At 40.7% G+C, this 12,017-nt stretch overlaps 1 protein-coding gene across 3 annotated transcripts in view; it reads left to right on the top strand.

Moving 5' to 3' along the window:
• The window catches only part of cep41 (centrosomal protein 41), a 92,547-nt gene that overhangs the window by 19,211 nt on the left and 61,319 nt on the right, over positions 1–12,017 (top strand). For 2 of the 3 annotated variants that reach the window (XM_042109549.1, XM_042109551.1), the window contains exon 2: positions 5,334–5,393. In XM_042109549.1, coding sequence (XP_041965483.1) covers positions 5,361–5,393 — 33 coding nt within the window. In that variant the 5' untranslated portion in view covers positions 5,334–5,360. Of the gene's footprint in view, positions 1–2,550; positions 2,600–5,333; positions 5,394–12,017 lie in introns of those variants that run through there. The other variant, XM_042109550.1, reaches the window with a different exon arrangement.

Raw genomic sequence — 12,017 nt, 5'->3', positions numbered from 1 at the left:
TGTTGTCATTCTATATTGATCTACTTTTGCACACAGCAAGACAAGACCTAATGCTAAGACTCAAGTCATATCAAGTCAAGACCTAGAGGGCTGAAATGTGGTCAGTTCAAAGATGCTTGTTATCCAGTAGAAAAAGAAAATAATAATCTAGCCTTTGTAACTTTGTGTCAGTAGGCTACATCACAGTTATTCTAATTGTTTTCCAACAGTGTCTCAGCTTTCCAAAAGAGAGCAGGCATTTGATTATTGGCTACAGTATGTAGGAGCAATGCCCTCCTAAGTCAAAATGGGGCAAAAGTATAATTTGTAATTGCTCAGATTTGCAAAAGAAAAGATTTGACACATGGCACTGACAATTCAATAATGGGCTTTTTCACCACCTCTGAGCATCCACTAACCTGGACCTTTTAGGGGGCTTTCCTCTCAGGGTGAATGAGAGGATGCTTAATTGCTTTTTACCTGACATTTTTGAATACAGATGCAAAGATTAATGCATCCATGGCCAGGATATAATTATTTGATGATTTTAAAAGTTACCTATAACAATAGGCTATGCAATACACTTTCATTTGTTTAGTGCTAATAAAATGATTAAGCCTATTTGGATTGAGAGATGTTTAGAACGTGACTGTCAGTCATCGTGTGAATGAAAGTAGGCTATGACTAGGCATAGGCTACTTGTTCTGAGCAAGTGTTGTCAATGAACAGGCTGTGAAACTGTTGGCTAAGTTACAGACAGTCATGAACAACTGATGCTAATTGTCTGGGAAACATTCTCTAGCAGCAGTCACGTTGTCAATTTTTTGTGTCAAACAAGTTGTGGATTTGTTGTAACATTAAATGATGACTTACTCTGTGCTGAAACCATGAACTGATGCTCAAAGCTTCAAGGTGAACGAAACAGGTTCGCGTTCAATAATTACCGTTCAACAATTCCAGGATACGCGTTTTTTCATTGGTTGTTGCGTTAAATCTTACCCAGATACAATAGTGCTATTTTCTGATTGGCTATTGTGTAGCCCCTCTCGTTATTTTTGATTGGCTGATAAGTGACAGGCTCAACTCCAGGGGAGACGCGCTTGATTCCTGCCGGGTGAGAGCAGCGCGGCCAGAGACATTTTGGGCGCTGAGGCAGCATACTAAATATATAAATAGTTTTTCTGCGTGAGAAATACTGTGTGTGGCGGGAGAGCGTGACACAAGACTGAAATGAGTGACTGTCACGCTCAATGCGTGACACTTGAGAGCCCTGGAATTTCTTATTGTCACATGCAGACCCTTTTACCTACCACGAGAGTTTATTGTGCTAATTGGTGTTTACATCCCACCACAAGCCAATGCCATCACTGCCACCTGTGTACTAGCACAGCAAATGTAATGTAATGTAATATAGCCGCAACTGAAACATCACATCCAGACGTAATAGTTCTGGGGGACTTCAACCACTGCAATCTGTCTGACGAGCTCCCAAACTACACTCAATAGGTGACATGTCCGACAAGAGGAGATAACATTCTGGATCACTGCTACACCACTATTAGTGATGCACGGTGCACCGATACTACAAAAGTATTGCAATACCCTGAAATTAAAAATGTCACGATACCTAATTTTATTAGTATCGATACTTTTAAGAAGGACTGTGTTCTTTTGAAGTAACGTGCATGTGCGCAAGGCATGCTTTTAGTGCCTCCTCCCGCCTGTGCGTCATTTCACACGACACGTATGCACACGCAGCGGTCCTGCCATAAACAGTGAGACATGCTGCTAGTTTAAGTGCTGTTGTAACCCATAATAGGCTAATATCAAGTTGATTTGCTCACTTGCATCTCTCAAGTTTATGTTGCTAACCTACCTAGGCTATGGGATTTAGGTAATTTAGGCCTACTATTGGGTTTAACGTCATTTAGAAATAGGCTACGCAACCATAGCAAACTTTTACATCTGGAGACAGCTCCTTGCTAACTATCCCGCTAGCTCAGGTCATGTCTCATTCGTGGAGTGGGCACTTAAATCATTAATGAACATTGCAAGACACTTAGCTCTTCTATGATCCCAGAAAGATTTTCTTTTGTCTAATGACATAGAAAACATAATGAATTGCATCCACATATCCTTACGCACTATGCGCAACTATTATTGACTAGCCCAGGGGTTCTTAAACTTTTCCACAACAAGGCCCCCCCAAATACCACTAGGTTCTGGCTAAGGACCCTCTTGATGTGTTATTAAACCCATCGACAATACAACGGCAAATGTAAAAATACATTAAGCTAATCCTAATAATTATTTTAGCCACAAGCACTTCGCAATGGAGTATACAGTGTGTAAAAATTGTATTTAAGGCTTTCTGTTATATGAGGGCTATCACTCTACTATTATTCCCAGTCATTATCATGGGAAATATAATGTTCAGATATGAGTCACATTATTATAATGGCATTGTATAACAACCCTCATAGTAATAGGTATATTTTACATTTTTTAAATGTATTTATTTTTATTTTTCCTTCCAACTTGCTGAGGCCCCTCGCGGCCCCCACTTTGAAAACCACTGGACTAGCCTAAAACCTGAGGCTGAAGGCTAATTAACTCTCAGGTATTTCTTAAAGTGACAGGCACTCAATTACACCTCTACACAACCAATGTGCACTCAATTAGCCCTAACATAAAATATATGCCTAAGTGTAATACTTTAAAAATCAATATGAAGTATTTATATTCATTTTTATGCATATTATAAAATACTATACATTATTAACAATAACTTTATATGAATTCCAAAATATATCAAATAGAAACATATGACATAAGCCATCATTTTCTGTTTGTGTGTGTGTGGAGAGTCAAGCAGAATCTAGGATGGCCACTGGTGGTGATCACACTACATTCAATATTACTTATGACGTGGGTGGGGGCCCCCAAATCAAATACATTTTTTAAAAAGTATCGAAGAAGTATCGAAATCGCAATTCTTGATCTGGTATCGGTATCGAAACAATCATTTTGGTATCTTGACAACACTAACCACTATCACTTCGGCTTACCGTGCATTCCAGAGTGCTCCGCTGGGAAAGTCTGACCATGCAACACTCTTCCTTGTCCCAGAGTATCGCCAGAAACTTAAATCTGTGAAGCCGAAGTCCAACATTGTGAAAGTATGGTCCACAGAATGCTATCGATACGCTGAAAGGCTGCTTTGAAAGCACCAACTGGGACATCTTTAAACACACGTGTCAGCCTAGACGAGAACACAGAGGCTGTGACGTCATATGTCCGGTTTTGTGTTGATGACTGCATTGGGACCAAATGCATCAAGTCATATGGCAATGATAAACCCTGGTTCACCAAAGAGGTTGCTGCACTTTGCAGGAAAAAAAGTTCTGCATTTAAAAAAGGAGACAAGGAGGAGTATAAGACTGACAAGTATGAACTTCGTTCTGCTATGAGAAAAGCTAAAGCTGATTATGCACTGAAACTGGAGCATCAACTGGCCACCAACAACCCCAGATCAGTCTGGAAAAGTCTGAAGGAGATGACCAATTTCAATAGAGGGCCTACTTCACTACCAGATGAGGACCCTGAGCTTCCTGATAGACGATAGATGCATTTTATGCCCGGTTTGAGGACAATCAGTCACCGGCAGTCTTCCCCTCTCCTCCCACCTCCCCCTCTCCTCCCTTTGTCATCCAGGAGGCAGAGGTGTGCAAACTTTTTAAAAAACAGAAGGCCAGGAAAGCAGCAGGACCAGATCAGCTTTCCCCAGCTGTTTTCAGACACAGATCAACTGGCACCTGTCTTCACTGACATTTTCAACACTTCTCTGCAACAGTGTGTAGTTCCACAGTGTTTTAAAGCCCCTCTACCATCATTCCGGTCCCGAAGACAACAAAAACAACTGGGCTCAACGACTTCAGGCTGGTTGCCCTCACTTCAGTGGCTATGAAGGTGTTTGAACGTGTGATACTCTCCCATCTGCAAACCACAGTATCACCACTGATGGATCCCTGCCAGTTTGCTTACCAGTCTAACAGATCTGTGGAAGATGCCATCAACCTAGGAGTTCACTCTATACTGCAACACCTGGAGTCAAGCAACACCTATGCACGCATGATGTTCATTGACTTTAGCTCTGCCTTTAACACCATTGATCCACTCAAACTCTTCTCTAGGTTACAAGCCATGAACATCAACTCAGCTCTGTGTCACTGAATTCTATTCCTCAGGAAGTCCAGTATCTAATCAGTGAAGGTTAACAATACAACATCATGCCCTCTGACCCTCAACACTGGAGCGCCACAAGGCTGTGTGTTATCTCCTCTTCAGTTCTCCATCTACACTAATGACATGATCTCACCATCACTCTGTCAAAGTATTGAAGTACATGCAGATGACACCACCATCATCGGCCTCATTAGTGACAATGAAGAGTCCCAGTACCACAAGGAGGTGCAATGGGCTACGGACTGGTGTACTGAAAATAAGCTCCATCTTAACGCCTCAAAAACCAAAGAAATGGTTGTGGACATGAGAAGGTGGCCTAACACCAAAGCCCCGTCTATTATATGTGAACAGCCTATAACCTTGACTGACTCCTTTAAATTTCTTGGCTCACATATCAGCCATAATTTGAAATGGGACATTAACACCACCCACCTTATCAAAAAGGCGAATCAGAGACTTTATTTTCTAAGACAACTGAAAAAGTTTCATGTCAACAAAACCCTTTTGCTGCTCTTCTACGAAGCATCATTGAAAGCATCACATCTTCAATCACCGTCTGGTATGGGAGCTCCAAGAGGAAATTAGAGAGAGTTGTCACCAAAGCCTCCAACATCACTGGTTGTGGCCTTCCATCAGTCCACTCTCTGTATGCTGAACACAGCTTTAACCGAGCAACCAAGATCATCAGGGACGCCTCACATCCGAGCCATGATCTCTTCCAACTTCTGCACTATGGAAGACGCTATAGATCTCTGAAGACAGAAAAGACACACTTCAACAACAGCTTCTACCCTTCAGCAATTAGACTCCTGAACTCCTGAAGATTTGCAACTCTACTTATTTATTTATGTATTTAATTTATCCCTCCCGCTATTAACCCCCCCCACCGGGCTGAGCTACAAAAAATACCACCAACATTGTTGTGTGGCAATTAAAGTTTCTATTCTATTCTATTCTAATACATTCCCTGTAAATCTTCTGATTTCTTACCAGCACAGCCAGTTCGTCAGTTTTGTTAACCATCAGTCACAGACTTGTTAACTATTTATTTAAAGAATGCAAAAGTAGGGTTCTTTTTGTTTAATATTCAACTGTTTATTTTGTTTTAGGTGACATCCAGGTGATTTCGTTTGAAGATGTCGTCAACGCGAAATATTGGCAACAAAGAGGTAACATGATGATTTACATTTTGAGTACTTTTGACTACATTTTTATTGAGGCAGCATGACTGGACAGCAGGAGCGTGCGATCCATATGGGCAGGTGGGGCAGCGAACTACCTGAAGCATCCTCCACAAAAAATAGTTCCTCAGTAAATCATTGCTCCAAGTCTACTTTTAATAATGTGATTGTCACATTAATTATCTATAGTTTCTGTAGGCTTTCCAACTATTTTTGGTCTATTGACATCAACTTTTGGATGATGGTGGCGATTCTCGTTGAGTTTAATCTGTCATGCAATGTTGGGGCAGGGCACCTCGACGATCGCATTCCTCAATAAATTATCGCATAACCCTGGCGGCTTCAATAAGGATTGCAATCCGCGCTAAAAGACGCCTGTATGGTCATAAAGTAGTCTGCCCCATGGTCATATTCTAGAACCAGCCTACTCAAATTATTCCGCCAGTTATAAATTAGGCCTATCGTTTCATTTCAAGATGCAGAAATGGCGAGTAGTGTTGCACCTGTTAACCGTGTTGAGTTTCTGTTTAAAAAAACTATTTGAGAGGTTGAAATTAGAAGATGCGTTAGCTAACCCTGGTGTCTTCCTTGGTTTAGTAGCTAGCTTCTAGCGGATTTAATAGCATCTTTTGACAGCGCAAAAACGAGAAGGCAACGGTGTTCAAAGGTATGGCATAGGCTGCTGCATTCAGAATGAGCTATCAATATAGCCTAGTTTCTACAGCGAGTTGTCAGACAATTATCCATAACACCCAACTGTCTTGAGTTGCAGTTATAAAACCCAACTACTTAAAAATATTAGATAGTTAGCAGGCCAGACAGAACACAAAACAAATAGTTTTGTTTACCCATAGCAACAACGATACCCATAGCAACAACGTTGCTATGCTTCGCTGGTTTAACGTGATGAGAACGGTGCTGATGGGTTACTGATCTACAATTCTGACTGACATGATTTAAGCATACCGCAAAGTCCTGTAAAATATGTAATTTTAATGTAGCCCAAAATGATAGGCTATTAAAAAAAGTCAGACTTTCTACCCTACCAAAATGTATGGTCACCGCACGCTACTGCTGGACAGTAAAGAATGTATTTGATGTTACTTGGCTAATGTGGGTTAAAGACAAGACGTGGTTTATCCTTGTCCCCAATCTATAAATCTTACAAAAAATAGGTAATAGTTAATGCTTTGAATAGAAAATGCTTTGAAATGACTGAACTTGTAGCTTTTTGTTATACATTAATGGCCCTTTTTCACTGCATGGTATCAACTCTACTCGCCTTTTTGTCTTTCCATTACCAAAACCTGGTAGACAGGGCAAAACCCAGAACGATCTGATTAAGGTCACTACCAAACATTTTTCAATTGATTCTATAGTACTTTTTCGCATAGAATCCATTTCTGCTTGGGATATTTTTAGATCACTCATAGTTAATGAGAATTTCCATATTTGAATACATTAGTGAATATTAAGTCAAGTCAAATTTATTTATATAGCACATTTCAAAGCAATAGCATTGCACCAAAGTGCTTTACATAAAAAAATAATAATAATACAAATAATAATAATAATAACAATAATACATATACATACATATAAACATATAAAAAAAGGGAGGTGAGGGAGGGAGTGTTAAAAGCTCGGGAGAAGAGGTAGGTTTTTAGGTTGGATTTAAAACTACTAATAGTGGGGCAGGATTTCACAACATCAGGAAGGCTATTCCAAAGCTGGGGAGCATAGACAGAGAAAGCTCTGTCACCTTTGGATTTAAGAGAGGCAGAAGGAACACAAAGAAGACACTGGGAAGATGATCGAAGAGGTCTAGGAGGACAGTAAGGAATTAAAAGATCACATAAATACTGAGGTGCTAAACCATGTAAAGCTTTAAAAACAAACAGAAGAATTTTAAAATAAATTCTTTGTTCCACAGGAAGCCAGTGCAGTTTAGCAAAATGTGGTCACGTTTCTTAGATCCAGTCAGTAATCTGGCTGCAGCATTTTGGACCAGCTGGAGTCTGTTTAGAGTAGATTTAGTTACACCTACAGTGGGTCCCCGTTAAGTTTGGACGGGTTCCTTCATGAATCACGCACCCCATTTTCTCAGCAGAAATGGCACATGCAGTTGACACAAACAACCACAAGGTGTCACTTGGGTGCCACTACTATTTTTGATGCGACTGACTTACTGCTTCCATGACGCAGCGGGGGCACGGGAACTTAAATTGATCACGGTAGTTTAAGCTTACACTTGACAACATTCTAATATGAAAATGTAGATGCAGTTGTTGTAAAATGGTGCAGCTCCTTTAAGAAAGCACCGTGTGCAGGGATGGAGAGAGAGAAAGCGAGAGGGGATAGGCCTACAGTAGGCTATGTGTGTTAGAACTTAGCGTGTGGAAAAAGTACGTGCTGTTGAGACTGGAGCGAGTCATATTCAAAATAATGCAAAAAAAACAATTATCCTCATTCATTGCAACCAAAGCATGCCTGCTTGCCGACGTTCAAACGAAAAATATATCAAAGCACCTTTTGCGTTTGAATGTAGCACAAAAAAATGTTTAAACAGCTGGACAAATGATTTAGCTAATTGATTATATAACCTGTACACCAGCAATTGTTGAACATTTACCTGTACAAGTACATTGAAAGTAGCCCATCCTAACAGCATGTTGTAGGCCTACTGTAGAAATTTCACTTAAATTGCAACCGCAACATGCCTGCTTGCCAACGTTCAAACGACAACGAAAAAGATAATAAAACAACAAGAGGGTTGAGTCTGAATGACACTGAGTTTTTAGACACTGAGTTTTTGTAGTTAAGAAATATTTTCGTATAAAAAAATGGTCAATGGTCTCCTTCACTGACGCCTATGGAAAAGGCTTAACGTCCCAAAACAACGATCAATGATCATCAAATTTCTCTCTCACATTGCTCCTCATAACTATCTACAAAAAAGTGTTTTTTCTTTTCTTTTTGAGCACATCCGAATTCCAGGACCCAGGACATAACGCACTGGACCTTATAATAGGCTCGATATATAATTCCAAAGGGGGCAGATAGGGGCCACTGCACTTAAAACTTAAAAAGATGAAGCTTTCCGAACTTTGAAATTGCAATCAGTGACTGGAATCGTGTGAACGAAGCTTTTCGAAGTTGATCAGGCTATTAAAAACTATATGCGCACCTCCATGTCACAGGAGAGACTGGACTCTCCCTTCTATGAAAAAGACGTTAGGCTACCTGCAAACTGGCCTATGATTTCATTGCTGAGTTTGCAGCAAAGCAAGAAAATGTTTTTTTTTCCTGAGTCAGGATATGGCGAGTCAATGTCATTTATTTGTCCAATGTTAGCCTATAGATACAGACCAGTACATCTTATCAATAGTTTGAATGTCGTGTGTTTCTGCTCATTGACAAATACCGTTCAGCACAATGATTCATGCCCAATTAATTCCCCCTGTTAAAGTGTTCGCCTTTGTTACACTATTTGGTTTCGTGATGTAGCCTATGATAAACACCATATGGCAAAATATGTGACTCAGCTAATGTTATAGGCTATACAATTGAATTTCCCCTCTTAAAGGCAAGCTGGTGTAGCTTATTAGACTAGGCTACTATTAAAATACACCGACGGTAGCCTTGGCTATGTGTAAAGTAAGCTATCGCATGATTTCATGCACGTAAGTGAAAAGGGCCTTGCATCTGTCAAGTTCGCACAGGGCCTCGCATCCCCTTGCGACGGCCCTGCAGCTCCTCCTAAGACGGCGAGGAAAAAGTTAAAATACGCAATGAACCCGGGAAAAGTTGACAGGTTTGTTTCGGTCCCGGTGATTATTTGTGAAATTGTGCAAACGACAGCTTTTTCAAGGCATTTCAAGGAAGGAGTCGTAGCATGCAAGCTCCCAAATTGACCCAGTAGCCTAAGGCATCGATAAATTGTTGGGACTGGGGAGGGTCATGCGTTTTTTCTCAATCACTTTGGAGGGTCATAGAAAAAATTCTTGCTGGCGAGGGAGGGTCACGTCTTTTTTGACTAACACTCCCAAAACTCCTTCGGTAGCCCCTTAATTAAATAAATAACGAACAGTCCCTAATTGATTAATAGCCTAGGCCTACACCAGCAATTGTTGAACATTGACCTGTACAGGACATTGACAGTAGCCCAGCCTAACAAGCAAATGTTGCAAAATACATCAAAAGACGCAATTAATCAGAAATAAATAATGTAATCTGCATCGCTTTATTTAACAAACTGCAAGCAACAGGAGCATTGAGTTCGCTGTAAGGCTTTGCTCTTGGGTTTGGCCTATCTGTTAAGGCAGTCGATAGGCTATATAACGAGCTGTGTGCCTGGAAAGACGATAGATGGCGGCTCTGGTCATCCCATACCCTCCCCCCACTTCCTGTAGCCTACCATTATGAAGGCCTGTAGCCTAAAACGACTCATTGCCGTTTTGTGACATTAAGCTTTTTCACGTTAAGCCCCCCTCCCCCATCCCCTTCTTTCACAAGCAGTGGGGGAGCGCGGGGCACAAAGTAACACTTTTTGGTAGACAAAGGAGGGTTCTCAGCGCTTCTGTCGTTTGGCCACAATCCGTTGCAACCAGGCCAGGACAGATATTTTAGAGAGGAGAGACGCCGGTGCAGCTCAGATGTCTTCTTAATTTTCTTTATTCTTTAGTAAAAGGTGCAGAACATTATTAAACTTTGACTAACATGTCGATGTGAACGAACATCGAAACGTTAGTCAAGAGAACTTCTCATGACTACGACAAAGTAGCCTACTGCCAGCTGACGAAGGTCTCATTTTAAAACATTACTGAGAGACAGACACTGTACAATCAAGAAATCTTGCCACTGAATCCAAAACTATGTTTAACATTATGTACAAGGCTTAGGCTACAGTGGACTAGCATGTTGCAGGGGCTGCTAAAAACACAGAGAAACGCACTGAAAACTCGGCCAATCACAGCCCTTGCTGTCGAATGCGCCGTCTGGTTTGACCGTGGAACTCCACAGCGGACTATGCTGCCCCCAAGCGGCTGCAGTTGTACTTACATTTCACCATTCACCATGATCGTGAATGAAGTGTCAATTTTTAACTGGGACCCACTGTACATACAGTGAGTTGCTATAATCAAGCCTAGAGGAAATAAAGTATATAAGGATTTCTAAATCACTGTAGGAGAGAGAAGACTTGAGCTTTGCTATTGTCCTAAGTTGGTAAAAACTTCCCTTGACAACGCTGTTGACTTGCTTATTAAAAGTCAGAGAAGAGTCTAGGAAAACACCTAGGTTCTTGACCACACTGTGATGGTTAACAGACAGAGGGCCAAGAGACTTGCTTACATTGTTGACAGAATTTGGTGGTCCAAAAATTATTACTTCTGTTTTGCTGTCATTTAGCTGTAAAAAGTTGTTAGCCATCCAATTCTTAATGTTATTAAGACAAAGAAAAAGGTTTTTCAATGAGCAGGAATTTTCAGGGGCCACCGGTATATAAAATTGGGTATCATCCGCGTAGCAGTGGTAACGAATATTGAATTGATTGAAAATGGAGCCCACGGGAAGCATGTATAAAGAAAATAATAGAGGCCCTAAAATAGAACCCTGGGGGACACCACACTTAATGGGAGCAGATGACGATGAAGCATTGCCTAAATGCACTGAAAAAGATATATCAGTTAAGTAAGATCGGAACCAATTTAATACAGTGCCTTGCAGACCAACTTCAACATCCAGGCGTTTTAAAAGGATCTTGTGGTCAATGGTGTCAAAAGCAGCACTAAGATCTAACAGGACCAATAGGGCACAAGAGCCAGAGTCAACAGAGAGCAATAGATCATTATGGACCTTAACTAAGGCAGACGCTGTACTATGAAGTGGTCTAAAACCAGATTGAAACTTGTCAAGGATATTAGAAGTGTTTAAATACGAAGAGACTTGTGACAGAACAACTTTTTCTAAGATCTTAGAGAGAAAGGGCAGTTTAGAAATGAGCCTATAATTTTTCAAATCAATGGAATCAAGGGAAGGTTTTTTTAGGAGAGGTTGCACAATAGCGTGTTTAAAGCCAGAGGGTACTACTCCATTAGCCAGGGAGCTATTAATGATGCTCAAGATAAAAGGGCAAATAGCCACAAAAGCTTCTTTGAAAAGGTGAGATGGAAGAATATCAGAGTGGCAAGAAGAGGGCTTTATATGAGAGACCACGTCTGACAACTGTGAGGAAGAGACTGGTTGGAATTGTTGGAGGCGGCAAACTACAGACTGATACAAAGCAGGATCAGAAATTGAGGGTGTGATATGAGACTTCATGTTGTCAATTTTGTCAATAAAGAAATTGAGAAACATCTCACAGGTGTCTGTTGTAGCAGGAAGAGAGGACATTGTAGTAGGAGGATTTATGATAGAATTAATTGTGTTAAACAACACTTTTGGTCTGTGAGCATTTTTGTGAATAAGCTCAGCATAGAAAGCTGCCTTTGCTGTTTTGACAGTGATTTGATAAGCCTTAAGAGAATCTATATAGAAATATATCATAGGAGACCTGTAGTTTATCTTTTTTCCATTTTCGCTCTGCTTTCCTACAAGCCTTTCTGAGCGAAC

This window comes from Alosa sapidissima, chromosome 11 (genome assembly GCF_018492685.1).
Source record: "Alosa sapidissima isolate fAloSap1 chromosome 11, fAloSap1.pri, whole genome shotgun sequence".
NCBI lineage: Eukaryota > Metazoa > Chordata > Actinopteri > Clupeiformes > Clupeidae > Alosa > Alosa sapidissima.
This window is presented reverse-complemented; position numbering and strand designations above follow the sequence as displayed.